This window comes from Poecilia latipinna, unplaced genomic scaffold, assembly GCF_001443285.1.
Source record: "Poecilia latipinna isolate Pla-1442-1.1 unplaced genomic scaffold, P_latipinna-1.0 Scaffold169, whole genome shotgun sequence".
NCBI lineage: Eukaryota > Metazoa > Chordata > Actinopteri > Cyprinodontiformes > Poeciliidae > Poecilia > Poecilia latipinna.
The window spans coordinates 592,273-610,039 of NW_015112785.1; the positions used below are offsets into that span (position 1 = coordinate 592,273).

Below are 17,767 nucleotides of genomic sequence, written 5' to 3' on the forward strand. Positions count from 1 at the left end.
GAAAAAAAAAAAAAAAATTTAAAAACCAAGGGTGTTAAAAAAAAAAAAAAAAAAAAAAAAAAAAAAAAAAAAAGATGTCAGCACCTTTGTTCGGTGTTAAAGATAGCGAAGACGTGCTTGCTGGACATGAAGCCCTTTTCCACGTCTCTCAGCTTCAGATTGTCGAGAGGCAGCATGAACTTCTTCTCTTTCTCCTGATGAAACACTCTGTGTGACGTTTTGCCAGAGACTGACGGCTACATCATCATTTCCTGTCGTTTCTGCAGGTTTACCTCCTCGTCTTTGTACCAGGAGAGAGACTCGGCGGTCAGGACGAACCAGTAGTCCTTGGATCCGCCCTTCATGATGCTGATGTTGATGGTGAGCCAGCCTCTGCGGATCACCTGAACGGTCCACAGAAACACCAGGTGTTTTAAAGCTCATCCTAAGAGAGGAGGCAGGACGCTACAAGCAAATGAAAACGCAGCACAGCCGAGAGAGCTTGGTGCTTCAATTTGATATCTGATTTGCTAAAGTTCTTCTATTCGCTGTTGTTTCTGCGTTAACACTGGTAACTTTAAATCTGCAGTACGTAACTTTTATGAAGAAATAGGTTTTTCACGTATTTGTTCAAACTGTCATGACGATATACTGTGACAGTATGCTTCGAGACAGATAATATATGAAAAATAAATAAACAAATCAAGCTTTTCTTCTTCCTTCCAGTCCTAGAGCCACTGGAAAAATACTCTGTATGGTCAGAAACAACCAATCAGAGAGCAAGGAGGAGGGTCTTATCGCTGTCAATCATGCTTGTGTACACACCAGGCACACTCTGCCATTTGCTCTCTGCTGCGATACAGCCCCTTGCTCACAGCGGAGCCAATTATCAATGCTCAGGCTAGTTAGCATAGCAACCAATGACAATAGCTGAACGGTTTTCCTATAACGGTAAGTTGCTTTTCCGCCATTAGCGTTTAGCAGCGCCTACACAAAGATGATAGACAGTAAAACAAATAAGCAAAAAAAAAAAAAAAACATTGTTTATAAAGTAACCTACTGCAGCTTTAAAGAAATGCATAAAAACGTACCACGGAAATGCAGCATTCTGACTAAAATGGTGGACTGAGTTTTATTTGCAGAGCTACAGATTAAATGGGAGAAAAATAATCTTCATGGCAGCCATGCTGCAAGACATTTTAGGTTGTTTTTGACGTCTAGCATAGTGTAGAGAGTTGGAAAATGTCTCTGTTTCTTCAATAAATCAATTTTCAGCATTTCAAACTGTGATCCTACGGCTGATTTATTTGTATGTGTTTTTCGCAGATCAGATGACCAGAGGAAAACTATTCCAGCCTTATGATGTAATGGGTTGCAGCGTTTTACAGATAAATCTCACCACCTGCTGCCTGTAAACCTGCAACAATTAATCCTAGCTTTCCCGTATTTCTTCTAATTTCACCGTCATCCATAGATGCAGATCAAAATTCTTAAAAGCTCAGAAAAACCCATAAGAGCTTCACGGAGAAGCTGTGATGTCATATGTTTACACTTAAAAGCTGACCTGTGAGTTCTCATAAGTGTGCGCAATTCTCACTTCCCTCTTCCCTGTCAGACATGAAAAAATATTGTTCGTCACGGCCTGAGCGAGCAGCGGCTCCCCCCACCCACCTAAAGAGGAACTGGGGCCAAGGTGCTTTACTAGAAGCTCCAGTGAGCGGTTTAGAAGGAGGAAGAGAGGAACAAAGAGCCAGTAGGTAGTAGCATGGAAAGATGAACAATTACAGCGGAAAAACAAAACATTGCAGTGATGTAAGAGAGCTGGTCTACCTGGTTGGGCATGACTCTCTTCTTGGTGGCGTTGGCAGCGGTCCTCTGCTGGGCGCTGCAGGACAGAGACGTTCAATAAAATCAGCTCAGCTTTAAGAACTGGACCCGGTTTCTTTTCACACACTGGAAGAACCATCAGTCGACTCTTACACATTCAGTCTGATCCAGTTACAAATAAAAGAGTGTTTAAAAAAAAAAAAAAAAACCTGATCAATGAGAGACTAAAATACCGTATTTTCCGGACTACAGAGCGCCCCTCCCTATCAGCCCCATCTAAAAAGGTTTTTTAAAAAAAAAAAAAACGGAAAATAAGCCGCACCGGGCTATAAGCCGCTGGTATCTCCGCCGCTCTTGGTTTTCCATAATGACGCAGCCCTCCGTCTCCAACACCCAACCATGGATTCATTCACGCTGAGTTTATGTGCAGCGGCTCCATTTACTGCCAGATTGATTGATAATCTTTAGCTTAAAAGCGGCATCATATGAACTTCTTCGTGTTGCTTCCATGATGAGGGGGTTTGAATCTGAAAACATTTCTCCGTCGTTCCTGTTGCTAGCAGGTGCTTGCTCTAAATGAAAATTAGCGCTTTCTTCTTTGATTTCCAATTTTGACTTCCAATGACTCACTTCATGCTAAAGCGCCCCTGGTGGTTGAAGAAAAAGCCACAGAAAAGCTGCACCGGGCTGTAAGCCGCATGGTTCAAAGCGTGGGGAAAAAGTAGCGGCTTAAAGTCCGAAAAATACGGTATATTTCTTTATTTACCAACATTTCGTTTATTCTTTTTAAGTTATTGCATAATTTAGCATTTTTGTGGCTGGCTCAGTTGTGTTTTATGACTATACTACAATCAATTATTTTATCAGTATTTGTCCCCAAAGGAATAAAAGAGCATGGATGAATGAGTGATTTTATTCCTTATACATGTATTCTAAACTTTTAAAACTCAGGTACTTTATTAAGTATAATGTAAACATTGTGTATATTTTCCTATGCAGACATCAGTTACACTTTATAATTTAAACATTAGTCTTGCAATGTGCAAATCTGTACTTAAGTTTCAATTTCATTTTTATATATTTTACTTTCAGAAAAGCTCTTAAACCTCACAGTAATACAATGAGATACCAGAATCATCCAAAAGCATAACTGAATTTGATTATTTATTGAAATGGCTAGAAATGGGTTTTGATAAAGTCGGATAAAATGTTTTAAACATAAATAATTAGTGTAAATAATGTAAATAAATGTAAATAATGTGTTTTAAATGTAAATAATTAGTTTTATTTGTTGCACGAACATTTACATGTTGAAAATAGGTCAGTTTTGCGTTAACACAAATTTGTTTTAACTTTGTTAATTTAAGCTTCTGTACCATTTGGACCTCGGCAACAATGTGATTTGAACGCCATGTTCGTCTTTGTTTTGGCTGCTTCTTAGAAAGAAATCTCTGAAAACAGTTCCAGTCTCTCTGTTTGACAGCAGCTCAGCTCAGTCGCGGCTGAAAGGGGCAGAAACAGGATGAACCCGCATAATCATTTTCCTGTTGTAGACAAAAAAAACCCGCAGCAGAGCATCTTTTTTATTCACTACTGAAGCAACACTAAACCGCTTTGTGAACAAATGAAAAACTGTAAATACAAAAGTAACAAATGATCCCAGCCTTGTAATCTAAAATAATATATAACAGAATGTAGAACGCATCATCCTGGGCTTTAACTCTGAAACTGAGAAGTTTTTGGACCCACACTGTTAGAAGTGACAAATTTACTTTAAAGAAAGAACGTTGGCTGAACACTGCAAAGCCTCTCAAACATCCACCATGAACTATGAGGCGACATCATCGCCTCATAGATGGCCATGATGTCGCCATCATGGCCACGATGGCCATGATGGCCATGATGGCCAGACCAAATCTATGTTAACAGCCAATCAGAGCAGCCGAGCCGGATTCCCAGTAAGAGTCCCCATTAATCTGCCTCAGAGGTTTATCTTACTTTGCAAACCCGATGAAGTCTTCATGGTTGGTGTTGATGTAGGAGAGCTCGATGTCAATCAGCAGCAGCACCTAATAGGCAAAATACAACACAATGCTGCATTATCTGCACAAACGGAGCAAAACTACAATATCCCGGTATACTGGGAATCTTTTTGCTCCCAACAAACACCAACCTGGTCTTTGGTCTTGTTGTCTCTCTCTCGGATGTGAGTGGTGACGATCCTCTCCGTCTCTTCTCTCAGTCGAGGGTACGAATCCAACTGCAAACACCGACGTGTGTGCAGGAAGAAAAAAAAAAAAAAGCTGCAGAAATCCCAAGCTGCACACCTTCACATCAGCACATCGTGCAGAGCTCCTACAGTGCCTTGTAAAGATATTCAGACATTCATATTCCTTTAAGTTGTTCAAATTTTGTGACAATAGAACCACAAACTTCTGGATGCTTTATTGGGATTTAATGCGACACACCAACACAAAGTAATGGATGATCATGAAGTGGGAGGAAAATGACACAACATTTTCAGCTGCTTTGATAAATAGCCTTTGTATACGAGGTGCCGCCGCAATCGCTGCACCACTCTCTCATTAGGAGGAGTCTTTGTTTAACTTACTGTGTTTTTTTTTGTTGTTTTTGTTATTCTTCTGAGAAGTGTTTATTCCAGAACAAGTGAAAACGAAATATTTTACCAAATGAAGCTTTGTGCCTGAGTTCCCGGTCTCCAGGTTCCAGTTGAGTCCAGGCCAGTACCAGGGTGCAACATATGCACTACTTTACGTTGATCACATAAAACCCCAACAAAGTGGATTAAAGTTTGTGTCAAGTTGACGGAATTGGAAACAGAACTGGAGGACTGAAAACCCCGCAAGGCACTGTAATTACAACCTGCACACCTAGCATTAGTACAATGCGGGAAGCACCTGAGCATTTCTGAGCAGCGACAATTTTACAGACGGTTCAGACACAAATGCATGCACCAACACGTTCACCATCAGAGTATTTAATGATGCGAGTCTCAACAAATCAGGAAGGAAATCAGGGGGAAGCTGAGAGGAAGACTGAAGAGTGTGAGGAAGAGGTTTCTAAATTTGGTGTGCGGGGTGGGGTTTGATTTAAGAACGGGAAGGGGTGAGGACTTGTTAAAGAGCTGATCAGTGTGGTGATGGGCTGCATTTAAATTGAGTTGGTCATTAGATTTATAATTGAGGGTCAACATTGAGGGAAGTGGCAGGATGGGTGTTGAGTGGTGGTGAAAGGTGCCGATCAACAACGTTCACGGTGGCTGGTTAGTCCATTAAAAGTTCTTGATTTTTCTCTTTCGCTTATTGCCCCTCACTCCTCGTTCCGCTTCTGTTCACATTTACCTTCTCCGAGCACTTCCTGATCAGGGTGACCAGCTCGGTGACGACCAGGTCTACGCATTTCAGACAGGGGTCTTTCAGCTTAATGACCTGCTTTTTCACTATGGCCTCAAAAGCCAAGTCTGGGGTGAAGAGACCTGTCCTGTAGTGAGGCATCATGGGAGTTGGAGTTTCAGTGTCAGGTAAAAGAATGAGGTGAGCATAGCGTGGGTCATAGTAGGACAGAAGGGAGAGAAAAAAATGGTGGAGAAAATAATAGTTGGATGGGATATTGTGGGAAAAAATAGAGCATTGAGGCATGTGAAGAGAGATAAAACAGGAATTAGTTTAGCTCTGCTTCATGTTCAGGACTAAAACAAGCTGCAGGTTCTTAAATCTGCTTTATGGGACAAAAACAGCTTTTTAGTGACACTGCAAGTGTAGCCAAAAACAATGAGGTGAACTCTGAGAACAGCTACCCAAGAAATCATCAAAGAAACTAAGAGAAAGTTTGGCTGATTGGAAAGAAAACTCAGATAAGTGATGGACAGGTTAAAACTTTCCCTCAGTGCTGCACAAACAGAAAGGAAAAAATAAACCTGGGAAAAAAAAGTTCAAATGAGGCCTGCAGCTTGTTTTGCAATGAACCAGCGCAGAAACATTTCACATCTGCTTGTAAGCACGCAGCATCTAGCAGGCAGCATTCCACCGCACCGCCGTCCAGCCAGGACACCAAACCCAGTCCGCAGACGGTTACACATGCTGCACATGGACTGGACGGTCAAACAGAACCGAAAATACAGCTGGAGCTCATCACAGCTAGTACTTGACCTTCCCTCTAATCATGAGTTAAAAGGAAAACCGTGCAAAAAGAAAGATGCAATAATTGTTATCTGTTAAGCGGAACACCGTCTTGGTGATTTCCAGTCAGATTGGGTGAAATATTGGTCATTTAAAGCAGCAGCTCTCTAAGTTAGGGTTATGAAACGCGAAGTTTGAGGCCTTGACATGATCCTCCTGTGGCGGTGTAGCTCTCGTGACACGATGTTTCTCGTCAAAGTGAAGTCTGGTGAAGTGAAATCTTTTATAATGTGAATGCTTGACGTGATGCCAACGTCAGAGTTTTTATTTTACAAAAATGGCCGCTGCTTATCGATGAAACAAGTCAGCTACTAATTGAACCCAAAATTATTTAGAAGTTACTGACAGGCAGATTTTTTTAAAAAATTACAAATTCTTCTAAACAATTTGAGTTATTTTTTATTCAACAACTGCAATAGATTATTTTTAAAGTGCATTCCTTTTAATACATTGAATCAGGAAACGTTTAACTAAATTTGGGATTAAATAAAATTCAGTCTGGGCAAAGTATATAAATATACCCACACTAGTTTATCTTTGAGTAAAAGTTTCATCTCAGCTGCTTTGATGTTATTGAACAGTGTTTTTCAAAGCAGGGGCCACTAGAGGGCGCTAGGAAAAAATGTTAGACTAAAACAACTCAATCTAATAAATGTTTTAATCATAACTATTTAATCACCTTTTTATTAGAAAATCTAACGTGTTTCAGTCACTGTTCTAAAATATAAATAATTACTGGAAATGTCACTTGCCATGCTTCTCTTTCTGATTGGCTGCCAGTCAAATTCATCAAGCTGCTTTGTTCCTCACTGAAGCTAAAAAAGCCCCCAAGAAGTCATGGTCGACTACAATTAGAAGGTATGAGGCAGCATTTATGCTACACAAAAGCAATAATTTCTAAACAGTGAATAAAAGTTAGAAAAAAAACACAAAGAGTTGATGGTTTTCATGTATTTTTCTGTGGCTTTGTAAAGTGGATCCTTAGCAGAAGCTAAAGCTGACTGGGTGAGGAGCCATGGCATGGAAAAGTTTAAAACAGCAACACAATGTTTCGCTGACCTTCAAATTAATTTTAAGAAAATAGTTTATTCTTGTAAAGAAAGACAGTTCATTGGTTAAAGTAAGGGCCACATTGTAGGCATTAAGTACCAGTTTTTCCTCGAGTTGTAGCCAAATTTAATGCCATCACTGTTGTGTTCTTGTCAGAAACCTCACATAGAAATCTTATTTGACCCGTCTAACATGGACTTTGAGAAGCAATCGGATTTTTTGAGGTAAACGTTTAGCTCAATGAAAGCAGATGTTCTGTCACAGAGTGGGATTTTATCGATTAGTAGTTTTGTGATTTTTTTTCACTGGCAGGGATTTCAAAGCTGCTGCTGTCTGTCTTCTTTTTCAGAAGCTGTTCTTCTCAGTCCATGAAAACAGCATACGTTAAGTAAATAAAAAACAACGCTGGACAGATATGGCTCCTGGCTGCACTGACTGTGCGCTGGCGTGACAGTCTGACAGGCGGCCATGCAGCGATACCTTATTAGTGCATTGTCTGACTGTGTTGATGAGTTCCTGGATGACCAGGTCGATGCATTTCAGACAGGGCTCTTTCAGTTTAATGATCTGCTTTTTCACAATGGCTTCAAACGCCATGTCAGGGGTGAACAGGCCTGTCCTGAAGGACATACAGATAAGATACATGGACACAAGGACTGGAAAAAAAAAAAAAAGAATCAAAGACAGAGAAGACACGAGCAGACGAGACGCTGTGGAGAAAACTAATGAGGAGGGGAAGAAAAAGAGAACCTGGAGTCAAGGCAGCCATGTGGCAGACAAGCAGAAAGTTAGAAACATAAACCTCATTTCCAGAAAGGTTTCTTCTAAGGCGGCCATTTTGTTTATGTCAAAGAGTGTGACAGATGTATTTGTGCCTCAGAGTTCATCTGTGCAATCATTCAGCCGCATTGGTCAGAGGTGATTACCACTTTCATCCAGAAGAGGGCGTGCCTGTGCTTTCCTTGTATTAACTGGAATGAAAGCCTGATTGTTACTAGGATTGCTAATGCAATTATAATCACGCAATAATGGACTCAATCAGACATGTTAATGGAATTACCTCTGTTTAGTCAATGTAAACAAATGGAGCTACTTTACTTGAATAACAGAGAAGCTTATCTTTTAACATTAGTGGAGGAAAACAACTTTACAACGACACCAATAAGCATCTGAAGCATTTCTACTGTAGAACAGAAAAGTGCATAACATTTTACTTATTTCCTGCTTTGTCTCTACTTTTCCAGTAATTCAAGGCCAAGTCAACTGACACAAACAAAGCCTAATAAAAAAAACTAAATTATACTATTTACAGATCAAATGAGAAGAAACGTCCACTTCCTGACTTTATTAAACTTATGTGTGCTGTCACACACTAAACAGCACACAATAAATATCAGTGTCTTCACTGATTAATGTTGTCGTGTTTAGAAAAGATAAACAAACACATTCAAATATAGATATGCAGCACAATAATGAACATTTATCTTCCTATTTTGTGTGAATTTCTGGCGAGTGTTGGTCATCTCACACTATATCTTTGATACGAGAATGTTTCGTACAAACCGCCCGTCAGATGTACCCGACAGGCGACGGAAAGTCATTTCCAATGCTCCGCTCATCCCCTACTGTCAGAAAGTCGGGTTATGTGACTACAGTAAGTGGCATCTCCCAGTAGAAAATCACTTTTCTTATGTTCAGAGATTATAATCTGTTATATGTCATAATATTTAGCAGGCACATTAAGGGATCAGAACCAAAACAATTAGGTTTTAGAAAAAAAATCTAACAGTATTTGATTATATCTGAGTATTTAATGACTGTTTTTGTTATAAGTACAAACTGCAAGTAGAAAGGAGCAAAATATCTACACACAGGTGAAATGTGGCAAGAAATTGTAGAAAAAAGCAATTAACCTGAGGTCATTTTTGGCTTCAAATTAAAGTTTGAAAAGTTTAAATACAAAAGAGGTGAAAACAATACTCAAAAAAATAATTTCCTTCTCTTTCTTTCTCAAAAACATAAATTAATTAGCAAATGGGAAGATTTGGGTTTGCTGTATATTGGAAACAAATTCTGGATATGAGGTTTTAAAAAGTGACGATGAAAACAGAAAAAGCTGAGAATCGTGTAAGATGGACAGCTGACAGAAGGGTAGGAACTAAAATGTGGAGTAGGTTTTTTTTGGCATGCTGGCTGAACTTGCCTGACTCCATGGATGTTCTTGATGGCGTAACTGATTTCTTTGCGAAGCTCCTTCTCATCAAACTCCATCTGAGACACAAAGGCCGTGACACGTTTTACTTGTTGTCAAAGAGCTTCTTTAGTTTTAATTGACAAGCAGGAAAAACCTTACATCTAAAACATTTTCATTTTTAGTCAGAAAGAAAGTCTGCCCTTAAATCCCACTGCAGTTTGGAAACATGTCAGAGAGAAACCTCCAAAATTACCTTCACCAGCTCGAATGGGAAGCGCTCGTGAAAGATCCGGTTGATCTTCGCTCCGCCGGACAGGTTGGAGGTGTCCACCTGGTCTCCGGACCCTTCGATGCACTTCTCAAAGTCCACACCGAACTGCTGCACCATCCTGCAGATTCACGCAACGTCAACTTAGCCAAAGAGTTCAAACACGTTTTGTTTATGTCCGTCTGTTTGTGTTTGTACGAACTGGAGCAGGGCTTTGGTCTTCCGGGTCGGGTCGTCGGGCCGGAAGTTCTTGTACTCCTCCACTTCTTTCTCCAGCGACAGCATCTGGCTCTGCAGCTTGCTGCGTAACCCCGGCAACGTGTCGCGGATGTGGTTGGTGAGTTGCTGCAGAAAAACAGAAAAATTAGGTGGAGCCGATATTTATTTCAAGTGGAAACTCCGTCTTAAATTCTCGGAAGTCAAAATTTACGAGGTCCGACTTAAGAAAAGAAGAAAATAAATTTAAATGTTCAGAAGGATGGTTTTGTGTTCACCAAAGGCAACCTTGAAATCTGATGTGTTTGTTGGGTGTTTAACATGATGAAAGCTTCAGTATTAAACTGTTTACTTGAAACTTTAATGGTTAGTGTTGAGCAAGTTACATAAATTACTGAGCGACAGCGGTTTGCTAAAGTTGCTAACTGGTAGGAAATAAACCGTCATTAGCCTTTGCTGATAATAGTAATTAGACGATGTAATTAGACGATGTATTGAGCTTCATTTTTCCAACTTGGAATGGAAGAAAGCGAAGGACCTCTGGAGCTCATTGTGTAACAAAGATGATCCAGTGAAAGGTCAGTTTTAAGACAGGAGCTTTTTCAGATTGTGTGCCACACAGACTGCTACAGGAGATCCCTCCTGCCCACACAATAGAGACTCCGAAAAATCTTGGATATAAATATCCACGTTTCTTTTACTGAACTGAACAAAATGTACCAGAACATGGTTTGGTGTGACGTGTCACCCAGGCAACGCTTTCAAGTCAAACGGTGTGACGGTGTTTAATCCGGGGCGGGTCTGACCTGGTTGAGGGTCTTCTGCAGGTGCGGGGTGCCCATGCGTTCGGCGATGTGCCTGTATGCGGGGTGAGACAGGAAGAACTTCCTCTCAGCCGCCAAAGCAGCGCGGATATCTTTCTTTCCGTCGATGTCCTTCTGACTGCGGTTCACCACCCCGATGTAGCCTGATTAAAAAAAACATAAAAGTCAGATCTTACAGTGAAGGAGCGGACTGCATCTGACTCAGATTGGAACATTTCTAACATTTGCTCAGAGCCAGTCTGAGAGAGACTAGCAGCTCTGAGAAAAATCCCATGTGCAGAGTTACCTCTGCGAAGTGGCAGCAGTTTGTTTTCCAGGATGTCTCGTGCGTCCGTCCCCTCGTCCATCAGGTCCAGCTTCGTGATCACGCCAATCGTCCGCAGCCCTAAACACCAAAGTGTCCCGATGATGGTCTTAAAATTACAGCTGGCGCCAATTTTACCTGAAAACTCCTTCTGATTGTCATACATACAACACGTTGCTACAATCCAATAAAGAACAGCCAACTAACTGATGACACCATCGTGGTTTGAAATATAAAGAGCTAAAGATAGAACTAATCCACTAACTTTATCTCTACTTGCTTCCCCTTGGCTACCAGGAAATCTTTTAATAATTAAATAGTTAATTAAAACCATAATCCAGCTTTATTAGTGAGGCAACGAATGACAAAAGAGCGGAAGGGAAGAAGTGAGAGGAAGCTAAGAGCAAGGAGCATGTTCATCTTATTCAGTGCTAAACCAAGTTAAAGTCAGACTGAATGACTACCGGGTTTCTACATGTTTCACCAACTCAAATTTAAGACATTTTAAGACCAGTATGAATGGAATTTAAGACCTTGATGTCCAAAGAAATGTACAAACTTCATACAGCCAAACAACTGGAGAAAAATTTGCACTTATCCATGACAGACACAAGAAAAGCTAGCTGTGACAACGAGCCGCAGGTTATAATGAAGATGTCTGCATGTGAGCCAACCTTTTACCTGACAAAAGTCCTACTAAGGCCAAATGTAAGACCTCTGATGACCAAATGTAATGCCAACTTATCTTTTAAATGAATTTAAGATAATTTAAGTCTTTAATTTGAATTTTTAATGATCCAGATCTGAAGGGACGGCCTCACCTTGCGGGTCCACCTCCTTGGCGATTTTGAGAGCATCTGAGTTTGCCAGGTCTGTGTTGGCCGGAGTGACTGCCAGGATCAGGCAGCTCTCCTTGACGATGAACTGCAGCAGCATGTCTCTGATCTGGTGCTCGATGTCCGGAGGCTGGTCGCCCACGGCGACCTTGGTCATCCCCGGCAGGTCAATCAGGGTCAGGTTCAACACTGAGCCGAGAAAGGAAGACGAAAGGAAGGCTGAAGTCAGCCGGGGGAAGTTCAAATACGTGGAGTAACGGTTTCAGCGTGTGGATCCGGTACCGTTCGGGGAGTAGACGCGGAGGTTGATGGGGACGGGGGAGATCCCTTTGTTTGACCCGGTGATCCGGTCGGTCTCTGCTTCGATCTCCATGCGGACCTCGTCAAAGTCCACAAACTTGCGTCCCTTACAGTGCAGGAACTCCGCATACTCTACAGAAGAAACAAGTGATGTAGATGACTGACGCAAAATAGAAGTAAAAATCAAGGACAAAAAAATGTGTGGAATAGCAGCCATTACTACAGAAAGAGAATCAAGCAAAATCATATGTAAAAAAAATTACTTCAACAATAATAATGATAAATTATAAAATAAATGATCATTTAAATAAGAATGTTGTGAATTCTTATTTTGAACTAATTTGATGCAGACTCCATGCATCTTTTTACATTTTTGACAAATTAAGATCAAATGTTTTAGAATATTACTAAAGAACTATTTCAATTATTCTATGATAATGATGATTATACAAAAGACAGAAAAATAAATTTGATTAAATGCACAGCCGCTCCAGGCAAAAAGTAAAAGAATAATCCAAATTGGTATCAGATAACACGGATGCAGCGATGGAACAATTTTTCGATAGATTCGGGATTTAAATTTTAGTTTACTGCTGCTATTTACATTTTAAAGTAAACCCAAAGTTTTGTGCTTTACCTGCTTTATTGTTAACCAGCTGGAGGATGAGCGGACGGCGGGTGACGATGCCAGATCCTCTGGGTAAAAAGTCTCTGTCAGACAAAAAAAAAAAAAAGAATAAGTTTAGTTTCTGGAAACACAAACTAAGGAATAACATTTACAGGTTGATCTTTTTTTCTTAAACAGAACTGTAAGATGGAAGCTGCAGGGTACTTGTTTTTTTCTGCTTATTTGTTTTTTTGCAGAAGGTACCTCTAGCGTAGCGCCATTGTGTTCAGCTGTGTCCCCTTTCTGGAGGAAACCATTGCTGCCTGTTGAACTGTTTTTGTTTACATAGAAAGCTCCTCTGGCTCAGTGTTTCTCTGACTAGCTGCGTCTCTTTCCTGGATGGAGTCTGTAATGAACATTTATTGTAGCGAATCGTTCTATGGACTCTTTGTGATTCTGCATTTCATCTCCTTTCTATCCTCCCAGTCCGCCATCATGGCCGCTAATCCTGAGGACAGTTCTGCTGGAGGTTTCTTCCTGCTAAGAGTTGTTCCTTTCCACTGTCACCACATGCTTAACTATTGCAAAATCATTGACTCAAGGTAATCTTCTGGGCTCCTTTACCTTGATGACTTTTTCCCTAATTTGCATAAAAAAATCAACTGAGTTTGTACTTGATGACGTTTGGACTGAATTGCATCTATGACTGGGTTTTTGAAGATTTAATTTATGGAAAATCTTAACTTTTTTCCCCCATCAATGTACTCCTTTTGTTTCCGTATTTCAGAGTGATGTCACACACCGAGAGCCGCCATCTTGTTTTTCTTGAGGCAGTTTTACAGATTCTGCTTATTTGGACTCTGAGTTCAGGTCAGCTCTACAACAAAACACAACGGTCAGGCTAAGATATTTGTCTTTTTCCATTACAAGAATAAAGTGAAGATATTACAAGAGTACAGTCGTAGTAACACAACACAAAAAAAAATACTTTTTTCTTATAATTTTAAGATGTTTTTCTGGTCAAATTTCATCTTTATTCTGCTAACATTATGACTGTGTTCCCGTAATTAAACACAAATTCTTGTAGCCTGACTCTAATACTTTGTCATAGAAGGAATGATTGAAATAAAAGCCACTTTTTGAAAATGTTTTCTGCCATTTGTAATTTCTTTAAGAGAATAAGGCGAGAACAAAAACAGACAGAAATCATAAATGAGATTTTAGATGCAAGTCCCATCGCCCAGTCCTAGTTTTACTGCAGTGACTGAGATTGACACGAATTACTTAATCAGGACCAAATTGAACTACATGTCTCCACGTGAGCTGGACTTGCTTCTGTTTTCTGAAGTGACTTTAAATGACATTCGCTGAAGACTAACACGGTCTAAATGAAGCTGAAGCATCTGCCTGTGTTCCCTCTCCTCTTTGCACACATGCTCATCGGAATGGAAACTTCTGCTCAATACAATCGCGATCATTTCCAGGTCAGCGCCCCCACATCTCTGCAGGCGAGGAGAATATGTTTGTTTTTCTGTCCGTCTGGCTGTCAGGTTAGCTGGGAGACTCAACATTTTATTCAAAAGACAGCAACCAGCGCAAACAGTAAAAAAAAAAAAACCTTCATATATGCACTGAGGTCAAAACTGGAAGACGTTTATGTTCCCTCTGCTCCTGAAGTTCAGCGCTGACTGAGCAGTTAGGATGTTGCACAACTTTGATTTCCATCCTGTTTCCTCCGTCACTTATGCCGCTGTAGCATAAAATATGAACAAGACCAGTTCAGATCATGAATCATTATTCTGGTAAATCAGTCAGAAACGCCTTTTATTGACTCCCATTTCTGGAAGAACGATAAAGAGTGATCTATTTCACATTTCACACAAAGGCTGAGCAGCAAGAAGTGAGTCATGTGGACAGTTTGATAAGTCTGATAAGACCAAAACTCCAGGTTATAGAATGGCCCAGTCAAAGTCAAGACCTAAATCCAATTGAAAATCCAATCTGATTGAGCTATTGAGCGGTAAACCTGTCAGGTCCAAAACTAGAAAGGGAAGACAAAAAACATGCAGCTGTAGTTGCAACTAAATGCAGATCTATAAATCAGTGACTCAGGGCGACTGAATACAAATGCATCCCACATTAACTTAATTTGTGTGCAGCAGAAAACACTAATGACCAAATGTGGACAACTCAAAGGGTTAAGGTCGAACGTCCTTTCCGAGGTTCTGTCCATTACAAATGAGGAGAACAGCTTATTTGGACCAGTCAGAAACCAAGAGCCATTTAATTTAAAAACTAACACAGCGGAGTCAAAAGCCTGCCAAAGCGTCCCTGCATGACTACCGATCATGGGAACAGCTAGCAGCTTTGTGGGTATCTGGTACCCAGTGTGTCATGTACGCATGACGGTGCAGCTGGTGACATGACTGACGACCCGGGCGCAGACACATCAATGCCTCCACTGTCTCCCTGTGCGACTGCTGTGGGGCTCACAAACAAAAGGCGACAGGAAAAAAAAACCGCAGAGACGTGGCCGTCTAATCCACTTTCACTATCACACACACATTGCACTTTAGCTGAGGTCTAGAAAAACTATGTGGATGCACCAATCTTCAGCAGATTTAAACCAATTAAATCTTATCATAAACAGATGTTTTCTCACTATCTCTACCAATTTCTCAAACTATGTCCACAAAAAAAGGGATTTTTTTTTCTTAAAGTCACAATTGATGCTTGGCTTTGTCAAGATTTCCTTAATCAGCCCCACACATAAACACAAGATTATGCAAAGGGTTAAGCTCCTGTTTCGATTCCTGTGTGGCTGAATGATAAGCTATTATATCTGCCAGTGACCTCAGGAAATCTACAAACTAACCTTTTTCTGCCACACCCTTAAAATTCAAACAGTGACCTATGTGACGTGAGGTCTGTGTTTACAGCCAGGCAATCTTATGATAAAGCAGGCTTTGTGAATGTTTGACAGGACATGGCTGATAGCAGGCCCTGCTGACAGCATTAGATTAGTCATACAGTCACAGTCACTTTTCAACCTACTTTTAGTGCCTGAATAAAGCCAATTTTGATGTATTTTACAATAATTTTAAAGAATTTATGTTGCCTGTCAAACATCTGTTTTTTATACGTAAGCTACGTAGGAATAGACTGTGAATAGCTCAAGAATGGAAAGAATCAGTTTTGGGGGAAAAAAAACGTTATAAACTGGGAGGAACCGACACACTGGGCGCCGAAACAACTGCTTAGCTGGCGAGTTTAGTTTGTTTTGTTGTTTTTAACGCAAGTGTTCATGAGACACCAACAGTAGCTAAACTCGGTCTAAACGCAAGGGGATAAAATGGAAGAGCAGACACGGGCTGTACAACCTTCCAACGAAATTCTCCAACACGGAGCTTTTCCCTGCGCTCTGCCCGCCGACCACCGCTATCTGCGGCAGGTCCAAGTTGCAGCTCTGGCCGATGGAGCTGAAGGCGTCCTGCAGCTTGTTGATGAGGGGAATGAGGTCCTCCATCCCCCGGTTTCCCATAGCGGTGCCTCGGTGAGCCCTGCGGGCTTTATCCCAGACACCTCGCTAGTCAAATTATGGTTCGCTCTTCCAAAGGGAGGGAAAAAAAAAAGTTTCCAAATGGCTCAGCAGCCTGCCACTGCTTCTTTTTGAAAGTCTGTCTTCTACTTCCTTTTATTTATTAAGGAAAAAAGACGGAAAAGGCTAAATTCAGTGAACTTGTCAGCTAGTTAGCGGGTCAGTGTATAATAAAAGTAACTGGCTTCCAGTGAAAACTTCTGTCATCATCCGGTCAGGCGACACCCAGCCTCCGCCGGAGGTCGAAGCCCCGCCTTCCAGGTCTGCTCGTCCAATCATTGGTCGGGTTGAGCGTCTGTCATCGCGTACGTAAACTCACGCACATCCATGTTTTAATTTTCTAACTGGAGGTTTCTGGACTTGAACTTCAAAAGTAAGAGCATTATTTTATTATCGCTTCAAAAACTATAAACGTTTTTAGATAGTGAATGAAATCAACAGTCAAACACTCGCGTGTTTTTTTTTTTTTTATTATTTTGATATTTGTAACTTTATCATTCCATCTATTAATTTAGTGACTTTTTTAACCATTTGCACTTATTTATTTATTTATTTATTTATTTATTTATTTATTTATATTTGTAAAATTATATGAGCTATCTGGAAATGTGTTATATTTTTATGTCTGATCTGATACTTATGACAGAAAGATGTGAATATCAAAAATTAATAGACCTAATAAGAGTACATAAGAGTTTGTATTAAATATTTATTTTAACAAGATATAATAACATTCTGAATACCCAAAATGTTTATTTAGACTTGGCAGAATTTTATTATAAGCATCTGCTTTGATGGTTTCTGAATACCCTAGTGGGAAAAAATACTTTAGTATATTTCAAATGTACTTACATTTGTGCAAGTACATTCTACTAAGTATTAAGTGTACTACCTATAAATATATACAAAGTATACTAAAAGTATGCTTGTACCAATTTTGACATATTAACTTTAAACATATTTAAATAAAATTGTACCAAAATACACTTTTAAGAAATATATTACATAAAAGTATACTTTAAGTGAACAAAATATGTATTTGCCCAAGTGTAAATATGGATACACTTATCCATATTTAAGTGTAAATATACACTTATCCAAATGTATATTTAAAAGATACTTTAAATATTTTAAAATATCTTTTAAAGATATTTTGTGTACATTTTAAAATATATGCTCAAAATAGAATTTAAATAGATAACATTAATAGAATGTTAAAATGGCAATGATTAAAGAAAATAATCTTAATAGTGGAACTTGATGTAATGTTGTTTAACAAAGCAAATAATGTGTTCATAGTTTACTTTGTGCTTTCAATATGTACAGTAAAATTCTAATCCTAAGTGAACTTGAAGTATACTCATGATTAATCTGTCTTAAAGTATGCTCAAATATGTTAAAATTGAACATACTTAGTATATTACTTTTTCACCAGGGCAAAATTCTTTCAATAAAGCGTCAGAACAAAAACTTATGTCGTATCCTCTGTTGAAAGGCAGGGTCAGGATACAATTCAGGTCATCTGACTGAAACTTCAGTGTTTGCCAAATCAATTTTCTTGAGAA

At 39.8% G+C, this 17,767-nt stretch overlaps 1 protein-coding gene across 5 annotated transcripts in view; it reads right to left on the reverse strand.

The window, feature by feature from the left end:
* Window positions 1-16,422, reverse strand: part of dnm2b (dynamin 2b) — a 29,041-nt gene extending 12,619 nt beyond the window's left edge. For 2 of the 5 annotated variants that reach the window (XM_015030024.1, XM_015030022.1), the window contains exons 1-15: window positions 15,985-16,422; window positions 12,635-12,708; window positions 11,980-12,129; window positions 11,683-11,886; window positions 10,844-10,942; window positions 10,540-10,700; window positions 9,720-9,862; window positions 9,503-9,638; window positions 9,259-9,326; window positions 7,536-7,674; window positions 3,980-4,066; window positions 3,805-3,875; window positions 1,810-1,864; window positions 273-383; window positions 85-194 (exon numbers count right to left, since the gene is read on the reverse strand). In XM_015030024.1, the coding sequence (XP_014885510.1) occupies window positions 85-194; window positions 273-383; window positions 1,810-1,864; window positions 3,805-3,875; window positions 3,980-4,066; window positions 7,536-7,674; window positions 9,259-9,326; window positions 9,503-9,638; window positions 9,720-9,862; window positions 10,540-10,700; window positions 10,844-10,942; window positions 11,683-11,886; window positions 11,980-12,129; window positions 12,635-12,708; window positions 15,985-16,145 (1,769 nt within the window). In that variant the 5' untranslated portion in view covers window positions 16,146-16,422. Of the gene's footprint in view, window positions 1-84; window positions 195-272; window positions 384-1,809; window positions 1,865-3,804; window positions 3,876-3,979; window positions 4,067-5,168; window positions 5,308-7,535; window positions 7,675-9,258; window positions 9,327-9,502; window positions 9,639-9,719; window positions 9,863-10,539; window positions 10,701-10,843; window positions 10,943-11,682; window positions 11,887-11,979; window positions 12,130-12,634; window positions 12,709-15,984 lie in introns of all 5 variants that reach the window. The other 3 variants (XM_015030023.1, XM_015030021.1, XM_015030020.1) reach the window with 2 other exon arrangements.
* Between the last annotated feature and the right edge of the window lie 1,345 nt (window positions 16,423-17,767).